Here is a 23,156-nt window from a genome sequence, read left to right on the forward strand (position 1 = left end):
CAGTACAAAGTACAGTACTGTTTTACATGGTGGCTGAAGAGGGAAATGCTGATTTTTATTTTATTTTCATTTTATTTGTGTGTGTGCTGCCATTACATAGATTGTCCACTAGGGACGACTGACAAGTTTATATTTCACTGTGCTGCTCACCATGTACACTATGTTGGTTAAAATTGGTGAATAAAAACTGCATGCATGCGTTCATGTTAAAAAGTTTCTTCTCATAAACTCTGAAATATTCACATTGGCCTCAGGAACACCGTATCGCTCGGGCTCTTATTCTAGTTTTCCAGTTTTTGACAATACAGTACTGTGATAATTTATAACGATCAATTAATCAAAAATTAGTTTTTGTCAGAAATTTGACAAATTACTGCTGTATATACGTAGGAAGCAAACATTACAAATCGCTGCAGATATGTTAAAAAAAGACTCAGCATGTCCTTGAGTACACTGTAATCCCTACAGAAACACTTGCAGCGCATGACAGTCATGCTTATGTCTCCACAGGGATATAACCTGGCTGCAGCCTCGGGGAATAAGAGGCCCCCTGTAACCTAATCGATTGCCAAGCAGAGAGGCTGACTGGGTCCACACTCTGTGATCGCGACGGTTTCTTTGTGTCAGACCAACTTCCCAGAATAGCAACTCGGGCGGGTTGTCTGCTGCTCGGGCTGGAGGAGATGGAGGAGGAAGTCAGTGGTGGATTGAACAACTGTTGCTTTTGCTGCTGCTGCGGAACCAAACTGCCTTTCAGTCCGCGCTGCGTGGCGCATGTCGGGCTAGAATGAAGCCTTTTCCAAGCCGAGACATTCAGCCGGGAACAGTAATGTGCAAGTTGATGGGATTATAGAAACTCCTCCGTGTTTAAGGTAAATAAAAAGACACAGCGAGAGAGACATAAGTGCATGAATCGGTTTCCTGTATTAACTAACCATTCTGTCGCTGCTGTAAGGTAGCCGTTCAATATTATTCGACTGTCAGTAGGCTATAGGCGCTTCAGAGCTGCTGGAGGCGCATGTCTGCGGCAAAGGCAGACAAGGAGCGTCTGTCTGATGAATGGAAAGCCAGACGGGCTCTGCTGTACACTGCGGTGATCGGATAACCTGTTGAATTGCAACTGTCAGTCAGCTCCAAGCCACGCCGGCAACGCAGCCAGCAAAAAAATAAATAAATAAAAAAAAAATCACTTAACACTAGAACCGCGGCGCGTTGCCACAATAACAGCAAAACTGGCTCCACGGTTTTGCAGCTGATGGTTATTTCCAGAGATGCGCTGTTGGCCGCCAGGTAAACGCGCCCTGTCCTCGCCGCTTAACCTGTCTGCGCATCTGCAAAATGGACTTTTCCCACATTTTTTTTTGCTGCTGACATGAATTTTTAATTCGGCTACCTGAGGTCACGTTGGAGACATACTAGGAAGTAGTGTCAAAAAGTGGCCTGTAGATTTTGGTTGGCTAATTATTTTAAGCCCTTCTAATGAGACATTTTTTTTTTTGTTATTATTTTATTGTTGGTTGCAGTGTGTTTTGGGGGGAGGGTGGCCTTGCAGCAGTTTAGCCACTGTTTAATTCGCCTCTACATCACATTACAGTCCCATCCTCCGCAGTAGTGGTTAAAGCGCGTTAGACTCAGTCGTCTCCACAGTGGATTTTCAACATTGCCTACACACGGATTTCCACTCTCTTGGTTACTGAAAATAGCTTGGGTGCTCCCTGCCGCTATGGCTAATTCCTTAGGAACCGGTGGATCCAGTTTGATCCATCCCTCTCTTTCTTTCCTTTACCAACTTGTTGAGTCTTCCCCCCCTCCTCTCGGTGTTCGTACTGTAAGAGGGCACGGTGTACGGCTCAGATAATAGTTGTGCGACTTCTGATGAAATGTGGCAAGTTTGAATCCAGTGCGTGTGGAGCTCGGTGGGACGGTGCCCGCGTTGTTTTTAAAGTGGATAAGTCGACGGGACGCGCGCAGAAGAGGCTTTGGCGCAGCGACAGTCACCTGTGGGACCCTGTAGATGCGCTCCTAAACTTTTCTCTGCTTTTCTCAGCTCGCTCAGATTGATTTTCAGACGTTTTTCGCCTTCCTCTTACTGGACTGTTGCTGAGACATGCTGAAAAAAGTTTTTCCTATCAGACATTTGTGAGAGGTCTCTGGACCCAATAGGTAGGCCTAATTTTGATCTTTTTTTGTTTTTTAAAGGGAGGTGGAGACAACTTACCACCCCCTCCCTCCGTCCTTGACTGAAATTACCAACTGATTTTGCACAGGGGAGACGCTTCAAGGTAATTATATGAATCCACCTTTTTTAACATATCTATTTTACTTATTGCATTATTGTTTTGCAGTCACGTTTCACTTTAAATTTGATCTACCAGTCTAAAATAAGTGGCTCTCAAATTTTCTCTAACTGTAAAGTGACCAAAGTTTCCTCAATGTAGCTACACAGGGAGTCAAAATTAAGAAGTCACCATTCCAGCTGGCTCTGAGTCAGTTTACCATCATCTTTGTTGGACAGCAAGCTGCTGTTGGTAAATAGTTCAATGCAAAGAAGCTAATGATGTGGGCCATTCTTGAGTCTGATACACGACCAAGAAGAAAGTCTCTGCAATCACACTTTGGAGTGTGTTTTTCTTTTAATCAAACACTTCAGCTTTCTGCTCTTTGAGGAAGCCAGTGTTTAAATAAATATCATACAGTTCTCTCTAATTCACTGCTATTCCAAAGTACAGTAATCATGACACACTTACTTTGCATGTGTTAACTTTAACAAATCTTCAGCACAGCAATACCAACGTGTCAAGGGACCCAACCTTGAGTCTGCAATTTGTAATAATTAGAATCATCTTACAAAGAGCTTAAAAGTCATTTACAACTTCCTTAAAGGAGCCTGTAGACACCATGTGTTATCAGCATACCCTGAAAAGTTTAGAGCACATAAGCAGTTTAAAAACAAGGTGAATTAAAGTGTATCTCTGCACAGTTGAACACCTCTGTAGTGTAATGCTAGTTATGTACAAACAGTTAAATTGTAACCTGAATTTAGTGATGATGATGATGATGATGCACATTCATTGGAGTACAAATGCAGAAAATTGAGAGACCATTGCAGCTATAATTTAACTATTAGTTAGACAAGAACGTTATATAGAGAGCGTGAAACTAAAACAAGGCTTTCACACGTCTAGAATAGCATGCAGGGTAGCTCCCTAAATATACGTGACAACTTCTCACAGAGCAGAGCCTCTTTTGTAATGCACCTCTGTACACTGGAAACCATGCAACTAAGAGAGCTTAACAGCTTTAAACTTGGGTGTTTATGTGATTTTCAACAAATTGATAGTTTACAGGTCCACTGTGTTTTTCTGAATACTGATCAAGGGTAATTATGGAGGTGCATTTCACTGTTGCACGCTACGTGTTGTGGCACAGCGCTCAGGCTGCACAGCTTTAAAAAAGACTTTGTGTTACAGTGATGTAAAAGTCGCAGTAATATGACTTTTTATTCCCTGCAGCACTCCCAAAGCACTTGAAATGGAGGCTCCTGATGGCTACTGTGCTAGTAAGTCCTCATATCACTTGCACACTATATTCAGTGCACAGTGACACTCAGTGACCCACACTTTACACCTCAGGGACACAGTTTATGCAGTATGTTGGAGTGTCTGTCTGTTTAGTTGTACCAATGATGGTGATAAGGACGATAATAATACGTCTGTGTTACTTCATCAGCACTTCTGTGCTATTAACAAGTTTGACTTAATTGTCTCTTCCAACTTTCTGATTCATTGCTGATACAAAAAAAACAACATTTTTGCAATCACAAAACTATAAACATTTCAAGGGATTTTCCCCTAGTGCAGCCTTTTTCCTGTTCACCCCTTAAAGGTAGAGAGAACGATGCATTAGCAACATCCTGTTGAATGCATCAGATATATGTGGTGCTCCATTGCCCTTTGCTGGTTTCCTTTGGGCAGGTCTGTTGACTATCTTCCCTGCCCGCCTTGTGTTTTGCTTTGATATTCAGATCTAAAAACAGGTAGCATGTTGCTCGTGACATCAGTGGGGATTTTAGTCCTCCATTGGGGGTTTGTGCTTATAGGAACACTTGGCAGGCGAGGTATGGGTGGTGGCGGAAGAAGAAATGGAGGCTCTTCCTCTCCTTGTCCGTCTGTAGGGCGCTTCTGAAATGATAGTTCTGGAACATAGTTCTGTCGTCTGTTCCGTTTGCACGAATCTGCGGAAAAAACACACATCATTGTGGAATGCAACTGTTTGCATCCTCGTTACTGTTATGTATTGTACTTTACGCTCAATACGTTGGCAGGGTACTGCTGATGAGGGGAGAAAATTTAGGTCAGATATCATACCCATTGCCACAGTCATCATCATAGTCTAGAACATACCAACACCACCTATAGATCCTACCATCCATGCAAACATATTCTTCTACTCACCGTCATAAAGCACATGAAGACACTCTCTGAAACGCACATGGTGTCCTTCAGTAGTAAACTCTTACGCTTACATTGTACTCAGCATATGTACAAAAGCAAAATAGTATATGTGGTGTGAGTCGAAAAGAAAATATATATTGGAGAATGTAAAGGTTTGTTCAAACTGAACTTGAATGAGATTTTAGAGGTGGCAGGAGTGCATTTAAAGTCAGTGCAAAGATGCGAGTAGAGGGGGTCAAATCCCCGCTTGGGAGCACAAATTGAGGCAAATACGTGTCTGAAACAGCTGAGTTCAACAGGCTTGTAATGAGGTAACAGAAAAGTGATGACCGGCAAAACCAAATGTCATTTCAGGTCAACGCAACTAGGTTCTTTCCTATTCATAATATCATTTGGTTACAAAGTCATAGCTCTGTAACTGAAGCTTACATCTGTTCATATAGGTGATGGCCTTTTGTCTCAGAGAAGATTATTTTTCAATTCTCAAACAAATTTTTCAGGTTCACTTAAACTGGCTAGTTTTTTACTCCAAAGTGTAATTAAGATGTTGATTGTCACAATGTAATAGCTAAGCAATAACGACACCATCGGTGTTTAGATTATTTTTTCTAGCAGTGGGAAAATGAAGGCTGACTACCTGCTGATCGGCATGTTTCTGTCTGCTTTCGTCTCCATTTCAGATTAAATGAATGAATGAACACTTTTTCTCCTCATGTTTTGTTCTACTCCTCCCTCCACCCCGACAACAAACCACTGCTGTAGTTAATTGTTTGTGCAAAGTAACGCTGTCTTATGCTATGTTACTATGAATATGTGCAATACTATGTTATTGCTTGATATAAAATTAGGACAATTTCACTTAACCTTTAAAGTAAACATGCTTCGTTCTTCTCTCTTATTTTCAAAGTGAAGTCGATCAGGAAACAGAAAGTGATCCCGTTGTCTTTGTGTCAGCTGCATCGACAGTAATTCCTCTTGAGAAACTAGTGGGCTTTGAAAAATTGCCTGTTTCCACTTTAAATATAGATAAATAATAATAATAAAAATGATAAATCAACTAATAATACAATAAAAAATATATATATATTAGAAATTCTAATGCTTGTGTGTATTAATCGAATTCACTTGCACACCCACCCACACACACATAAACATACAGCCTGGCAATGTAGATAATTGCATTGTGATTGACAAGATTTGTAGTTTCAGTTGTTCATTGGCTTACAGCTTTGCATGAAGGGAAGGTAAAATTTCTGAAAACCAGAGCGACCTTGCATGCACTGACAAAACATGGCGCCTCTAAAGGCACTGTGGCTGGATTCGAATGCTCCTCAAAGTCCAAGGATAGCAGTGGCATTGAGCAGGTACACGCTTTGGTTTCAGAGGCTTTTCAATAATCAGGAATCAAGACTTTCAGTTTCCTTCCTGTTTAATCAACCAGCCCTCTTTTTTATATAAATGTTCTTCTCACACTATTATTTTTAACCACATTCGCTGTCATTGTCACAGTCGATCTCTCTCACTCACACACAGTTACTCTTTTTCACACGCAGCACACTACTTCTCTTTATCACATGCCCCATCATAATTTATCACATATGCAATCATTCTCTCACAGAAATTATCCCAGTCTCTCTCAGGCACTTTATTCTCTTTCACATTTCTGACATGATCATTGCTCATACATCATAGTCGCAACTCACACGCGCTTGCTCTTTTACTGTAAGTGTCATTTCCCACTTAAAGAAATTAGATATTTTGCATTTCGTATTCTACCGATGGGAAACTTGGCTGCTTTCTACATTTAAAAAAAGCAAAAAATAAGGTGAAATTGTGCAGTTTCTGGCTTGTAAATGACACACTGTACATAGCTGCCTCATGTAGTTGGTCCTCCCGGGGTTCTCACATTTTAACATCAGATTTGCCTCATGGGTTTGCCAAAGCAGGCTGCAGTATACTTCACACTCTGGAATCCTGACAGTCTCCATTTCGGAGCTTTGAAGTTGATAACCAATATTTGACATGCTTAAAAGGTTAACTGAGATATTCCAGCTTCTCTGTATCATCTTCCAGTTGTTGGTCACTCGTGCTCAGCTACCACCTTGCTAGCAGCTAATTACATGTCTGACAGCTGCCTGATGCAGTCGGACTGTTTTGTGAAAGGAACACTGTGTTAGTTTGATGTCTAGTTTCTTGCTGTAGTTGAATGGAAATAAATAGCATGAGCAGATGCAAACATCTCCCGTGTTATGTACAAAACCAGGGGTAACTGACAGAAAGGGACAGGCAAATTAAAAATAATGAGCTGCATGAGCTGTCATGCACAATAATCTATGGGGAAACATTGTCTCGTTTTAAAAACAGCAAAACTATGCCTTTAAATTGCCTCATTTACAGCACTCACTTTCTAAGCTGGCTCATTTAAGAAATTCCATTTGCTCATGTTATTAATTATTAGTTATCTGCAGAGGTGGACTGTACCAGGTTTCTCTGGGTCACCCCCACATACACCAGTACAGATTACCACAAATGGAACAGTGCACTCTTTGGCTTTGTAGCTGACTGCAGGTGCGCCTGTAACACTTCTGTATACATATAACTGTGTTCAGTCATTACTTGTACTTGTAAAAGTAGTTTTTAAAAGTTTTTGAATGCTCTTATTTGTCTATTAATATTTGTTGTTAGCCGGGTCAGTGGTGTGTGTGTCATTGTGATATGAGTCTGTGTCTTAAGGAAGGGTTTGACAGGAAAAACCAGATCCCATAGTGTGCATCCAGTAAGCCAGAAAGGAGGGCCTCGTCACTCCAGAAAGGAATCTGATTTAGTTCCTCACACAGCTAGATTTAGGTGCCGTCTTTTAAGATGCAGCCATTTTGTGCATCTTATTCATTTTTGTCCTCACAAACGGGTAGATGGACCTTGACCTTGGTTTGATTCGGAGTTACTGTTATTGCAGACTGCTCCTGAACCTAGATACCGTTTAAAACTGCTCATGCTCCTTTTTGAATAAGTTGTAAGGCCAGAAATTGGATTGACGATCGTTGGATTGCTGAGAGGATGACTGTACCTCAGATGCTCTACATTAATATGGCATCACTGATGAAGTCAGCATTTACTACACCCACCACTTTCAGATGTACACATTTGTTCCTTTCCATTTGTCAGCACGTTAAATAATCCCAATTTGGTGTATTACTCAATATACCTTTCCCCTGGCAAGTCTCGACTGTTTGACATCCTCATCTTACTGTTCATACAGGATTGACTCATAAAATGCGGGGCGCCAACGCTAAAGCTTCAATTTAATCTGTGAAGGCTCAGCTATTTTTTATTTTTTCTCATTTTTTGCCAAACAGTTAAAGTTTGAGGTCCCCTTTCCAACAGGTGTGTGTGGAACTGCATCTTCTTCACGAGCTCTGCAGTTGTATTTGACCGTCCTAAGCAACAGACGGACATAATAGAGGTTTGACTTCTCCCTTTGATTGCCAGTTATTGCCTGAAGACAAGAACATGTGCCTTTGATGACGAAAGCCTTTATTTGATGTAATTTGTCATTCATTAAAAAAACATTCTGACAGCATTGTTCTTAAATCAGCACGCATAGATTTTGAATAAACTGCTGATGAAGCAATTAATTTTTTAACAATAACACTCTGTTAAAACCTTCAATGGAGGGTTCTTATTTTAGCATTTGAACCCAGAAAACCCAAAACTATTAGTTTATGCTTGAGAAGACCTAGCCATAGTGCTGCTAGGCAGCTGTCAGCGTCTGCCACAGTAATGGAAAATCCTTCATGACAAATCTGGGCCACTCCTGTCTCCAGGACAGCATTGCCAAGGGATAGCCAGCGTCAGTCACCTGAGATTTCCTCCAACCCCAACCTGTGCAACCCGAGCCCAGGCCCAGGGATTGTGTCATGGACAACGTCTCCCAGTATGCCCCACTCAGTGTGGCCGCCACTACAATGGAACAATACCACAGAAGAGGTTGTCAAACTAAGAGGCGCTGTCACAGCAAGAGGAGATCTAACACAGTTTTCTTTTTCATGTATGAGGGATCACTGCAGACACATTTAGCACCGACAAATTGTAACAAGGCCTTCCTTGTAGCGGTTTCAGATGTAGCACGTAGCACGTTTCTTTGATTTTAACTGAAACTTGTTCAGCTGTGGCTTTTGCTACAATTTTAAATGCATGAGGCAGTCTGGTCTCATTATAACGGATGCTTTCCCATTTTGTTGTCGTTATCAGTTGTCAGTATGCTTGAGGAAAATCTTTAACTGTGCTGGTGGTGAATGACGGCTCCCCGTGGTTCCTAAGGGATCTGACACCTGGGTCAGCAGGGGTGTTTGCCTGTTGCCACTGTATTGTTCTGGTGACCCTGACAGGGCCGGGGTGTAAGGGGATAAGGGATTGGTTTGCTCTCCCTCTGAGTGGACACAGGGCTATCCATAGCCTGGGCTCTGTACAGACAGCTGAGAGGATGCAATCTGAGCCGCATTTGCTGGACATTAGGATCCCATAAATGCATAAAGACAGTTGGGTTAGTTGCCATCTGCGTTCTGTACGGCGGCCTCTATAGTGACCATTCAGGTTAGGCTTAGACATAGGTCTGAGAAGGGTGGAAATAATCATTTTTAATCTGACAAGGAAAGACCTTACACAAGACTGCTGTCTATTGTGTCTTTATCAGTATGAAAGTGAAAAGACCAGATATATTTCTTATGTAGGTGTGGAGTATAGCATCACAGTCTGTAAGAGTCTCATCCGCTAAAAAGATCATGTCAAAATGCTTTTTTCAGACACCCTTACTTCTTGCTCGACCACCTTTAATTTTTCTCTCATCATCTTCTTCTATATAATGTCAAAAAATCCCAAACTGGACATTTTTCGCAGAACAGCACCATATTGTATCAGCTGTACATCTACATTATTGTACAGCACAATGAAGAGTGCCATGTTTCCGTTTATCTCCCAGGTAACGGCCAATACTCTCCCTGTGAGGAGAACTCGAGAATGTTGGCGGAGATGTCAACACCTAATGGACAGACAGTTCCTCAGGGTCCTAATTCCCCCAGTGGTGAGTGCTCAATCAAGACATACGCTATTCTACAGTCTGCCAAGAGCAGCTACAGTATACACACACACACACACACACACACACACACACACACACACACACACACACACACAGTTTCTCCTTTAATAGATATACTGTTCTAACTAGATCTGTTCTCTCTGATCATTGTATTTTGCTTTATCTTAATGAAACTGAACAAGTTCACAACAAAAGCCTTCTGGGGAAGAAAGGGTTGCAGTATTTCCCCTGAACTGAACTTAACATGGCAAGTGTGTGCAGATCAGTGTGTGTGAATGAGTGACTGAGGGGCAACCTGCAAAGCACTTTGCATAAAATCACTTTAAAACACTGCATTCAAAAAGATAAACTTTGAATTAAGTCCTGCTTTAAAGAATATGCCAAAAAGAAAAAGGAAGAAATACCATACTGCAACTTGTTCCATATTGCGCTTGGCACTTACCCAGAAGTGTTGCATGGTGGTGCCTTTAAGTCTATTGACCTGATGCCTCAGATTAGCTTAGGCGCTGTCACCGTGAAGCAGCAAAGAAAAGAGGAAACTAACTGAGACAAGTGAAAAAAAAAGGGAAGCTTGTTTCCCACAAGTTTAGAGATACAGGGAGGCGGGCTGGGCGATGGTTTTCACAGGGAGATGCTCTTCACCGATAAGAGCTGTTGTCACTCTGGAAGTTGCTTCACATGATTCGCTATTTGAGGTCTTGTTACAAAAGAAGGGCTGCATCACATCATCTGTTGAAAATAAGCATGAAGCGCTGTCAAATTTCAGCCCAACACTTCAGCTTGCAAGCTTAAAATCAAACTGTACAGCAGTTGTCTTGGTTTCGTGCACTCTATGGGGTAATGAAAGGGGGGTAGAATTACACCCTTTGGGCTAGGTGACAGTTTGCGTTGTAAGAGTGACAGAATGTCTTCATAATGATGAGATGCTTTCAGTAAACCTGTAATCTGTTGCAAACTTTCTGCCTGATTTTCTATGGATTATGGGAAACTCGGATAAATCGCAGACACTACTGCATTGTATCCAGAGGAGGAGTGGAAATATACCGAAACTGCATCTCGGTGATCATCATTGCTCGTGTATCAAAAACGTATCCTCATTGGACCACTTTGTGCATTCCATTCTGCCACACTGGAGAGACAGATGTAAAGATGCAAGGAGCTGAATAGCAAGGACATTCAGGTCTGCTCCGTGTTGCCAGGATACAGCTGTTGGAGTCAAGACTCGATTGCAACGTGGGTATTGGGGGTTTCTTCTGTGCAAAGTGTGGCATTGGAAATATACAGTGTCAGTTTAAAGAATGCAGTTGCTTAGTGTAGTTTTCTCTTGTGGTACAAGTCTTGCCTGGATTTCTGAATGTATTTTACAAGGCTCTGAGAGTTAAGTAGATGCAGTTCCAAAGCCTGAGGGGACAGTTGATGGATGCAGTCAGATGGGAGGCTTTAGTAAAACAACCACATGCTCACACTGTGACTGCTTCTCCAGTAAATCCCACAACAGGCTCATCAGGATGAGTAAGTTTTGTTCGGATAGTGTCCAGACGTTTTTCCACACTATATCTAAAGCCCCCTGTATCCATTTTAAACCTGTAACAAGAACAATGGGAGCGTCTTTTTTAGACGCTCCCATTGACATGCTCGTCTCCTAGTGTGGAAATTGTTTGTCACAGCTGTAGTGGTAACAAAGTCAAGTCTGCTACAGAGGATCAAGTCATGTTTTACTGTCTGACTGAGAGTCACTACTTTGTTTCAGAGGGCTGTATAAAAAAAGCACAATTCAAACAACAAAAGCTGTGTGTGAAGCATGCAAATGATTTTGATCTTGTTGCATATGACAAAGAATAAACAAGCCAAGATCAAGATGCTGTAAATGTGACATACCGCATTCTGCCTGGTCACTGCTGGCCTTTCATAAAAGGCTAAATCAGCATTAGCACATAACTAGCATTTGTGTACAGATGGACAATGAAGAGACAAATTCCAAGACAAAGTTTCCTCTCCCTCATAAGACAAAATTCAGCTGCTTTGGGGCGCTATTAGAATCCTGTGTTAGAAAAAAGATGTAAGTTTTCTTCATCCTAACTGTCATCTCATGTGTTTTGTACAGTATAAAAGAATTACACAGTAGTGCTTCGGTTTTGCTACCTAACAGGCTGGAGAATTTGGGTGAATATTTTGAATATTTGGCTGAACCGTGTGCTGTTTGTCCAATCCAAGTGATTATTGGGATGTCAGGTGAATGAAACTACCTGTGTCTCTTTCACATGTATTACTATCAACTGCGTCATTATTTTGTGTTACCAATTGCTGGTGACTGATAACTAGAGACTGCAGGTGGTGAATAATTTCCCGCCACAGTCACCCACACACTTACACCCCCGCACATGCAAAATTATACAATCTTTTGCCCTTGTCTTCCAACCAATCTCCCATTGCTTGTCAGGTGTAAGCTACAGGGCCTCTGACACTCCCTTTCTCCCCAGGGACAGCCAGGAACCAGACCAGCCTGTTTCTCTTTCTCTTGCTCTCCCTCCCATGTCAGTCGTCAGTCCACGCGCCCATGTAGTGATTTATTATTTCCAGCATCTCTCTCACTTAATTCAACTGATGTCCTTTGCATATCAACCCAGAATACCTCGGCCCAATCCTTCCTGATACCGACAGCGTCCATCTCAAATCTTTATGTTTGAACTCATTTTTACAGATGCAACACATTTTTGTGTACTATGTTCAATCTTGACCAAGTCATGCATCCCAGGGCCAGCCTAGGCCACATAGTTGCATTAGAGAGTGTTTTTATGGTAGAAGTACATTTAGGCCGCTCCCATAAAACCAGCATTGCCTGAATGTCACACTGTAAAGATGTGCATCTCAGGATTGATGTTGTTTTTGTTTTACAGAACTGGCAATTAAACAAGAGGAAGAAACCGCGGAGGAGGCTGACAACAGAAGCCCAGCACTTGAAGAAATAGGCCAAACAGGGGAGGAAGAAGTAGCAGCAGAGGAATCCATGACTGGCAGCCCAAACAATGTGCAGGATGGATTATCAGGACCAAATGTGACAGCTGATGCAGGAAATCGACAACCAAACGGTACCAATTAGTATATTTTTAAATGCCTTAGCATATAATGCTTTAAAGAAGCTCTTCAGTGTATTGACACATTTTTTTCATGGGCATCTTTGCTTATCCACACAGGATTTTTCGTTTCTGTAATGATTGAAATCAGCGCTGTGTGTACGTTTCCCATTCTTTAGACTGAGTCAGAAATGATTTGGTTTCCCCAGCAGTGGGTGTGGGTGCTGTGTGTGTTTTGTTGAAAGACAATAGCTTAGACCTGGAATTATTATCAGGGAAAAAAATATCCTTGGAATCCCCCACAACCTGTTCCAACTGACGCCGCGACTGCTGTGGCTGTCGCAGCATTAGGATCATATTTCTCTTTTCCAACTGGTGACAGATCAAAAGATTTTCCATTAGAACAGAAGACAGTAGTTGTGAGTCGATGTAAAATCAGAGGTGTCCCGAACGGCGTCCTTCCACATTTTAACAAGTCTACTATTCACACCGTGCAAGAGAGAAAGACACACATATATTCCCCTTCATTACTCTGGAAAATATTGCATTTACTATGAAAAATACACACAAGTAAATGCAGCACAGACACTTTTTTTCTGTGAAAATTGCACACAACTAATGCAAACATGGGGAGAAGATGCAATTAGTTCTCTATTTCAAGTTCAGTTCACCAAGAGTCAATTCAGTTAGAAGAATATCAGTTCAATTTAATTTGAAACAGTCCAACTGAGGTGAAATTAGATTTTTTTCTCAGTTTAGTTCAACACAGGGCAGTTCACTTTAATCCAGTTCTTTTATGAATGCTGCCATACACAGCTGTGTAGACTGTACCTGAGCAAAAATGTATCTACAACCTTGATTCCCAAGAAGTAAAACGTAGAGAAAACAGAATGCAAGAACTTGCTCATCCTTTTTGACAAGTGCAAAGACAAGATATTCAGTGTTCAAACTGATAAACTTGTGTTTTGTAAATATACTCTCATTCTGATTTTGATGCGTGTGTCACGTTTCAAACAAGTTGGGACAGGAGCAACTTAAGACTGGGGAAGTTGTGGAATGCTTCAAAAACACCTGTTCGGAACATTCCACAGGTAAACAGGTTCATTGGTAACAGGTGATAGTGTCATGATTGGGTCTGAAATCGACACCCTCAACAGGCTCAGTCGTTCGCAAGTGAGGATGGAGCGAGGTTCACCACTTTATGAAAACCTGCACGGGCAAATAGTTCATTTTGCATAACTGTGAGGAATTTAGAGGCTCCACCATCTACAATCCATAATATCACTAAAAGATTCAGAAAGTCCAGAGAAATCTCTGCACATTTGGGCCCCTTGACCTTTGACCCCTCAGGTGGTGCTGCATTAAAAAACCGACATGATTGTATAAAGGATATTACTGCATGGGCTCAGGGACACTTCAGTCAAAAACTGTCAGTAAACACAGTTGATGTTGCTGTATTTATAATTTAAGTTAAGACTCTACTATGCAAAGTCAAAGCCATATATCAACAACATCCAGAAACACAGCCGACATCTCTGCCCTGAGCTCATCTGAGACGGACTGATGCAACGAGGAACAGTGTGCTGTGCTCTGACGAGTCCACTTTTCAAACTGTTTGGAAATCATGAACAACATGTCCTCAGGGCTAAAGAGGAAAAGCACCATCCAGATTGTTACCAGCATAAAGCTCAAAAGTCAGCATCTGTGATGGTGTGGTGGTGTGTTAGTGCCCTTGGCATGGACAACTTGCACATCTGGGAGGGCACCATTAATACTGAAAGGTACAGACAGGTTTCAGAGCAACATATGCTGCCATCCACACAACGTCTTTTTCAGGGACGACCCTGCTTGTTCCTTCAAGACAATGCCAACCCTCATTCTGCACGTGTTACAATAGTGTGGCTTCATAGTAAAAGTGTGCAGCCTGCCTGCAGTCCAAGCAAGAATGTGACAGAATTTCCTTTTAAAACTTAAAAAAAAATTGAATGAGTGAAGAAGTGTATATTTACAAAGTTTATTAATCAATTTGAACATTGAGTATCTTGACCTTGTACTAGATTCAATTTAATATAGGTCAAAAAGGATTTGAAAATCATTGCATTCTTTTCTGTTTTTTTTGGGGAGGGGGGTTGGGGTTGCATTTCCACACTGTTATCGAGAACGAAACGGGTTATTGTTATGACAGACTGAATTAAGCTTTTGTTTTGTTTCTTGTTTTCCATTAGTATTCGCAGAAGTAGTTCAAGTAGTCATATGCCATGTTAGGACGATTTCATAGATGTGAGATTCAGTTTGTAAAATATAAAGCAGGTGTCAGTGCTTAGTTGTTCCTGCACACATGGAGACAAAGTAAGGTTTCAGTTATGAGACAGAAAAAGTAAATAAGTTCAGTTAGAGACAAAAAAAAATGTCTGCAGAGTTCTTCATGTTTTCTAAAAACATCTTCCACAATGAGTGTGGTATTGACTTCCTGTGCCTGCCTCTATCAGGTGACAGGCCGTTCCAGTGCAACCAGTGCGGTGTCTCGTTCACCCAGAAGGGAAACCTGCTGCGACACATTAAGCTGCACACAGGCGAGAAACCCTTCAAATGTCCCTTCTGCAACTACGCCTGCCGGCGGCGCGATGCCCTCACCGGTCATTTGCGCACTCATGCTGGTAAGACTCCTCCTCACCCTCTTCTCTTCCCTTTTTACTCATCCACCTCTGTTACCCAGAAGAGACTTCATTTCTTTCATCAGAAGTGCTTCACAGAACCCCAGCATTAAAAGCATTAAAGATATTTCTGCAGAAGTCTGTCTCGACTTGAACTGAACTTCTTCTCTCTCTCTCACTGCTTATGTGTGTGTACATAATCACCCCAGTCAGCTTATAATATAAGGCAGGAACCTTGAAAAATATTTTGTTCCTTTGGAAATCAGTGATCTTGGAACAAAAATGTAGTCTGAAAGCCAAACCATGGTTGTGTACACATACATCAGGAAGAGGGTAAGAAGCCCTCAAGTTCAACATGAGGCCAGTCTTTGTGATAACACTGTCATTTTTCCATTTTATCTATCCACAGGGTTTGTAAGTACCCCTTAAGTGTTTTCCTTAGATATTTTTCTTCTAAAGCTTTGTGTGACTAATGGAGGAGCTAGCAGAACAGTACAGTAGCCACAGTAGCCATACCTGCCGGTTGGTGACTTTCTGTCTCATATTGTTGTTGGATAGACATCGTGGTGTGTTTCGTTTTTTTTATGTGACTGTTGTAGACAGCGCTGTGAGTGCTTTGTGGTTAAGTACCAAGGACATGCTGTTCCTTACTTGCTTGACTCGCTAAGGAGGAAACTATCTGTCTGTTGAGAAACACATGGGGAGTGCTGGCTGCGTCTCTCAACTGTAACCCACTTTTCTATCACAGAGGATCTCTCTCCTCTTTTGCTCCTTTGAAATCAAGGTCAGACAACGCTGTCATTTCAGCCTGCCATGCCCCTATGGGGGTTACTCATGCACACGTCTCTTTTTAAACAGAGGTGATGTGCTTTTAGCTGTGCGTCCATGTGTTTGTGTTCTGTCTGCATGTCAGTTGTTACTCAGATGCCTCTTTCATGCATTTCTTACTTTCTTATCTGTTTCTCCACAGCTGTCCTCCACCATCAGCCATGACCATTTTCCTACTTTCACTTCCTTTATTTCTCAGCTGAACTTGTGTTTCCCCTTTAAAATCATGATTAAAACCTTACACCTGCCTTCCTCTGGTCATTCAGGGGGAAATGTGAGGAATTTGATGCTGCCAAGTTGTGCTGTCATGGTGTTCTTTTAAACACAGAGACTCACTCCTCAGTTGCTGCATACCTGGCAGTTCTGGCCCGGTGCCTTGCCCGGAAGAACAGGTGTCACCAAAAGAGGGAAATGCAGCATTGAAAGAGAGGTCAGGCGAGGAAAAGAGTGAGAAACTGTCAAGAATGGTAGTGCAAAAAGGTGTTGAATGGTTGCTGTCCCGAATGCCAGGGAAAATGTCGCAATTATCCATTGATTGGTGGAAGGATAATGCAGGAAAGGTAATGCTTGAGAGGCCAAGGTTTTCACATTTTGTAACACACAGGATTTAAATTTGAGCAAGTTCCCGTTTATTAGCCAAATGCACTCAGTCAAGTGAGTCCAAGTGCACAGTGTGGATCATTTACATGAAGTAAGAATAGCGGCTGAAAGGTGGATTCTTCAGGCCCATCCAGCATCTGCACAAGCTTGTGTGTGGGTGGATATACGAAAAAGTAAAAAGTCTGTGTTGTGTGTGTGCGTGAGAAAGTGTGTGAGCCGCTAAGAACGAGGGAGCGATGCTTGATTGCTGCCTACTCCACTGTTTTACTTTCACGGCTGGAAAGCAGCAAAGAAAATGATTTCCATGATGACGTTTCATATAGAACTTACGCTCTTTCACTACCTAAATAATACTGAAACCTTTTCTTATTAGCCACCACCTTTTGTATCTCATCGTACTCAGAAAAATTCTGATCATGAACCCTAGTTTCGAGTTCTGCCAATACAGTGTCATTCATAGACCACAAGAGTACTGAATGACAGATACGACAGAAAATCATCATTCCACATGATTCACTGAAAAGGTGCCTACTGATGCAAGATTGGCCATGTCATTCTGTAGCAAGTGAGTTTTATTTCACTCACACAAATCTCAGAGGTCATCCAGGGAGGAAAATATAACATTTCCACATAAAAAAATATGCAGTTCTGAGTAACTCCTCTTCTTATTCAACATATTAAGTCCTTTAAGAATAAAAGAAGAAACTCAACATCCCCTTCTGTGGGAGAAGAGCACGTCTGTTCACGTGTGAACTATCACCTACCTCTAAATGTGTGTGTGTGTGTGTGTGTGTGTGTGTGTGTGTGTGTGTGTGTGTGTGTGTGTGTGTGTGTGTGTGTGTGTGTGTGTGTGTGTGTGTGTGTTACAACCTCCAGGCCTCAGACTGAAACGTGTTTGGTTTCTCTGTTCTCACAGTGACAAGAGTGCAGGATCAGGCGCTCATTTTCTTCTAGTAATCGCTGTCTCCATCGTGCCAATGAACGTCTTACTACATCGCATTGCTAATGATGCTGTCTGGGTCACATCTGTGTGCTTGTGTGGCCTCCAGTTCACTCACTCAGTCCCTTTATGAGTCATAACATTAGTTTTGAGAATACTCTCAGGACGTGGACCTACTCCCTCAGCAGTGTTTGTCTGCATAGGATTCTCACTCTAATGCGGTGCATTGCGATTACGTTTTAACACATTTTTAATTTGACTTTTGCCTCGATATGGAAAAAGGCTCTTGTAGTTCCATTGTACAAAGGTGGTGACACCAGCTATGGCCCATATCTACTGTTTTCTGCCCTTCTTACCGGTCAACTCATAACTATGCGAGTTCTTGGTGGATAATAATGTCTTCCATTAGTCATACTTGGATGTCGGATGGGTGGAGGGCTCGATGGGCTTGACAGAGATAGATGTAAAGGATATGTCTTCATTTTTCCACTCTTCTTGGTAGGAAGGAATCGAATAAAATAGAAATGGCATAATGAATCATACTACACCTCCATAGCAGTTTGACATTGGAGTTAGTTTCACCGCCACCATGGGATGCATGATCAACTCCGCTATTCAGTCAGCGTGCCTCAGCAGTGGGAGTTGGCTGTACGTTTCAGACACCAAAGTGTTCTGAAATGCAGACTTCATGGTGCAACTATCTGTGTCGCCCACAGCTTGTCTGGCAACAGTTGTGTGGAATCCTCACACTAGTAGTGGAACATCCATGATCTCAGAGGCTGGTTTGATTGTACTACTGACTGCTCGCTGTATTCACTACTACGCACCGCCTGAATACTGCAGCAGGTTGCATTTTCTTATTGGGCACTACCCACTCTTTCCCTCTCTCTCTCTCTCTCTCTCTCTCTCTCTCTCTCTGGGTATAGCAGTGAATGAAATTAATATTTTCTCCCTCGAATGTCTTCGCTTGTAGTTGGCAAACCACACAAGTGCAACTACTGTGGCCGGAGCTACAAACAGCGCACTTCTTTAGAAGAACACAAAGAGCGCTGCCACAGTTACCTGCAGGGTATCGGCTTGGATCCAACCACCAACTCTGGCCCTTACACAGGTAAATAGCTTTACTAAAACTGAAACCAGGAAAATGAAGGTGTTCTGATTGTAGTATAATGAAATCCAGTAGAAAAGTTGGATCTCACAGGACAAAATCAGTATTAGCATGCACACTGTGAAGTTTGCTTATGACTTATTAAATCATTGGAAATAATAATACTATTAATACTCCAGCATGGAAGAGGTGTCTTTAAATGAGGAGTGAAATTTAAAAAAGGCTGATATGAAACATACACTACTGCATCAATACTATACCGCCGTTTTTCTGGCTGTTTATTTATCATTTACTTAATGTGTTTTTTATTATTTTTATTTACCTGTTTAACTTTTGTGATAACTACTGAAATTCATGCCATGATTAATATAAATGGCCCTAAAACCAAAATTCTAATGTCATTTTCACATCCCAAGAAAGTGATCTGTTCAATTTACGGTCCAGCATTTAGGAGTCACCTCTGTTCAACACCCAAATAGCCATGCCCTTTCTAACCCCCTCCCCTCCTCAAACATTCAAGGTGAGGTCGCCACAGAGCCGAGGCCCATGGCGGAGGCCAACACCATGGCCACGTTTGATCGGCCACCTGTTATCGAAAGGCTGCACAACAACGTGGGAAAGAGGAAGAGCACCACGCCCCAGAAATTCGTTGGTGGGTATTTCAAACGTAGCCAGGCAGTCGACGGCTTTTTTTATTTTAGTCAGTGTCCATGAGGAACAGCATGATGTGCGGTATTATTTAATCTGATGTCATTTCGTTTCACTGGATTAAACTATTGCTTTGTAGAGTCTTTGAATGCATCAGTCACATCACATTGTCATCATGTAATACACCTTGATACTGATATCACTTTTATGCTGATAGAATGGAAATATGTTGTTAACTAACCTCATTCTTGGTTTCTGCTCTTTCCTAGTTTGAGTTTTTTTTTCCTTCCTTTTCAGCATTGCATCATGCAATATTATAAAATATCACACAATGGCCCTGTCCTACTTATGAGCCCAGATTTTTTCTCTGAATTTGGTTTTATTTGCCTCAGTATTAGAAAAAGTGATTGAGCAAGCAAGAGCAAGCGGTTGACTGAGAAGCAAGGAAATGTTTTTCACTCTGTGGTTAGGTACACCTGTAACTTTGCCATTGCTCTTATCGAGAGAAAACAGCTCACCGCATCCCTGTTCTGGAGGGGTTAAACAGTGCACTTGTAGATGGATGGGGCTTTCCACCCCATTAGACTCGTACACACAGAACATCAAGTACAAAATATGAAAAACAAGCCCTGAAATATCTGCAAGATATAAGGTTCACTGGCTAGAAAGGAAATTTTGTGAAGTCAGACTATGCTCGCGTTTGTGCGTATTGTTTTTCTCGCTTGTTGGTCGCAAAAATCAAGAGCGAAGCCCTCCACTTCAGCTCTTGCATCTCTCTATTTTTTTTTTAGTTTGACATTTTGAAATTGACACCGTCCTCTTAAATCATTTAATTCCACGCAGTCATAGTGTTGCTCTGTATCATGCAGGTGAAAAGATGTTGCGCTACAGCTACCCTGAAGCAGGCTATGAGATGGGCCATAAGTATGAGAAGCAGGCAGAACTGTTGCCAGCCCACATGATGGACCAGGCTATCAATAATGCCATCACATACCTGGGATCGGACACCCTCCGGCCCATGCTCCACCATCCAGGTCCCCCTCTCTCTATGGCCGAGGTGGTGCCCATGGTCAACCCCCTCTTCCACCATGTCCTGCCACTGAGCCAACGAACAGAACGTCCAAGAAACTGTGACACGCTGCCGCCTCAGCCGCATGACTTCCCCAGCCATCCCTCCACAAACGGCCCCACTGCTTTAAACAGGCATGGCAAGCCACCCCAAAAAGGGCACGAGGAATCTCCCAACAACAGTGGACTCGACTCTGCTGACTCAGCTCGCAGCAGCCCTCAAGAGAGGCAGGGCAACCACGGAAGCAACCCCCCTTCCGGCCTCAGGTCTCGGGCCAGTCCAGCGGTGATCTATTCAGGTGAGCGGGTGATAGAAACATCACCCAGAAGTGGGGCAGGAATGGTTCCCAGGATAATGCAAGTGGCCATGGAGAGGCCAGTGAGCCACGAAGGGGTGCGTGTGTTTGGACGCGAGGGCCAGGAGATGCGGGCCTTCCAGTGCGAGCACTGTCGGGTGCTCTTCCTGGACCATGTCATGTACACCATCCACATGGGTTGTCACGGGTACAGAGATCCACTGGAGTGCAACATTTGTGGTCACCGCAGCAAAGACCGGTATGAGTTCTCCTCTCACATAGTCCGCGGTGAACACACCTTCCATTAAGAGGAGGGGTAGGAATGAAGGGAAAGGAGCAATAGCCTGATATCCGTCCTTATCCCCAAATCTCTGAGATTGCACAGTCGAATGGCACTGTAGACATGTGTAGCACAATCATAGCATAAACTTCTTTTTAAGCTACTTATTGTGAATCTGAACAGTTGAACAATCATATGAAGGTACGGGCCAAAGACACATTTTTCTACAAATTACATTAAGATTAATGTAGAGGAAGGACGGTATTTTTTTTTCGCTCTCTCAAAATGTTCATGAATTGTATAACAAAGCAGCTGTCAGACGACTTTGACTAGTTTTTCATTTTAGTTTTATTTGGAAATGTCTCCTTTTGTGCTTGTTATGTCATCATGCTTTTTTTCACAGAAAAATGCTTTCACTCCTAAGAAGTAATGAAATACGAGAACATGTTCCTGCCTTGTGAGCTCAATGCAACAGAGGAAAAAAAAAACAGACAGAATGTCACATTTAACACTGATAACATTCGTGAAGTTTTCAGGTAGTCTCAGTTCAATTAAGGAAATACTAACATTCATGAATTCTTTCATGGACATACTGGATCCTTGCAGTTTTCCTTTCATTCTTTATGACATTGCTGTGGCTGATAATCCTCATTTTCCCTATGAACCATGGTGTTATAGAGGTCATCTCAGTTTGTGTTCTAGCTGCAAGCAACTTGGTGTCCATTTGATCTTGGTTTCCAGTGGTGTGGTTGTGTTTGACTCTATCTGCAGCTGTAGATATTTGAACAGTCGTGCCATCATATTCAGTATTTTGTCCTGCTTTAGTGTTGATGTGTATAACTGCATAGTTTTTAATCAATTAGCAAACATAGATTAATACCAAGATTGTAGTAATTATAAATACGCTAAAGCTAATGCTAATGCTCTAAAAAGGCTACACAGCGGGCTGATAGCAGGAAGCTGCCTCTTGACAGCCACTTTGTAGGATTCAGCTGGTGTGCTAGCATCTCATCTAATTATGAAGTAAAATGAAAATGATATACCCTTAAAATTCTCACAAACATTTAGAAATCATTTTATTTCTATCTCATGAAATTGCATTTGCTGCTCGTATTGGAACGTATTTCTCTCCATGCTAATCAACCTCTATTCAGTTTGCATTGGCAAGGTGGAACTATTGATCATCAAGCGAACCCTCAGTGAAAGTTCAGTTCATGGCCATCTTTTCTATCACGTTTTTCTTTTCCAAGCTGCAATGCTAACGCTTTCTCCACACTAATAACTGGCCATTTGTGTCTTTCCAGGGCCTTAGAAATTATTAGATCCTGGTGGCTCATGGGGTTGTGTTGCTTGCAGTTTGAGCACACCGATTCCTAAACTTTGAGTATCATTGTTTAAAACTGGCAGACTTCCACATTGGCACCATAAAAAATGCAGAACTGTTTTTGTTTTGATGACTTCAAAATCTAGAAGTCATTCAACCACCTGACAGCAGTAAAGATGCTTAATTGCGATGGATACCAAAGGGATATAGGAGGCTTAACATTCGCTATGGGCTGCTCCTCTCTGATGTACCTCACTTCATGCTTTAGGCCCATCTTTTTGACCTAATCCACTTTGCAATTAAGGCTGGATGGCTGTGTGTGTTTGTGTGAGTGTGTTTAGTATATGTGTTGTGCTTTTATATCAGTGCTTTTGGTATGGGGTCATCTGGGGTCAGCATTGTGGGTTCAGATATATATGTTTGGTTTCAATGCCATCTTTCCTCCTGTTTGAATGTCGTGAGAAATACACACAAACATGACAAACTCTGCACAAAAAGATCTTTGTGAGGAGCTTTGTTCTGGGGATCTTAAAATGTTGAGTACCTCAGCTTTCAACTGCTTACAGTTTACTGCATTATGGTAATAGAGGGGATTCTTGATGTGTGTGGCGGGCATTTGTCATGTTTTTTCCTACTGTAGTATTACCGACTTCTCACCAGCATCATCTCAAGCACACACACTAATAATGTCTTTCACGCTCCCTCTCTGTCTGAGTGTCACTCTTTGCATTCCCATAATGTCTCCACATTCATATATGGCCTTGCACAGAGGTGATGGGGAGCG

At 42.1% G+C, this 23,156-nt stretch overlaps 1 protein-coding gene across 3 annotated transcripts; it reads left to right on the forward strand.

Annotated features, from left to right (window-relative positions):
* Positions 1-753: 753 nt before the first annotated feature.
* Positions 754-21,530, forward strand: ikzf2 (IKAROS family zinc finger 2). 3 transcript variants are annotated; one of them, XM_070975786.1, is made up of 9 exons: positions 754-872; positions 2,200-2,282; positions 3,513-3,559; positions 9,433-9,534; positions 12,450-12,641; positions 15,116-15,283; positions 18,622-18,759; positions 19,277-19,408; positions 20,274-21,530. In XM_070975786.1, exons 3-9 carry the CDS (start codon positions 3,532-3,534, stop codon positions 21,074-21,076), a joined length of 1,563 nt encoding a protein of 520 aa, XP_070831887.1. In that variant the 5' UTR covers positions 754-872; positions 2,200-2,282; positions 3,513-3,531; the 3' UTR covers positions 21,077-21,530. The 3 variants fall into 3 exon arrangements, with proteins under 3 accessions (XP_070831887.1, XP_070831888.1, XP_070831890.1); XM_070975787.1 differs by lacking the exon at positions 754-872 and adding an exon at positions 1,761-2,000; XM_070975789.1 differs by lacking the exons at positions 754-872; positions 3,513-3,559 and having other exon boundaries at positions 1,761-2,282.
* The last annotated feature ends 1,626 nt before the right edge of the window (positions 21,531-23,156 follow it).

The sequence above is a fragment of the Chaetodon trifascialis genome, chromosome 12, assembly GCF_039877785.1.
Source record: "Chaetodon trifascialis isolate fChaTrf1 chromosome 12, fChaTrf1.hap1, whole genome shotgun sequence".
NCBI lineage: Eukaryota > Metazoa > Chordata > Actinopteri > Chaetodontiformes > Chaetodontidae > Chaetodon > Chaetodon trifascialis.

Bases quoted from the DNA above. Each gene is read 5' to 3' on its own strand.
- ikzf2 (XM_070975786.1), top strand. From the start codon at position 3,532: ATGGAGGCTCCTGATGGCTACTGTGCTA. The intron at 3,560-9,432 runs GTAAGTCCTCAT...TTTATCTCCCAG, and splicing joins TCCTGATGGCTACTGTGCTA to GTAACGGCCAATACTCTCCC. The intron at 19,409-20,273 runs GTGGGTATTTCA...TGTATCATGCAG, and splicing joins CACGCCCCAGAAATTCGTTG to GTGAAAAGATGTTGCGCTAC.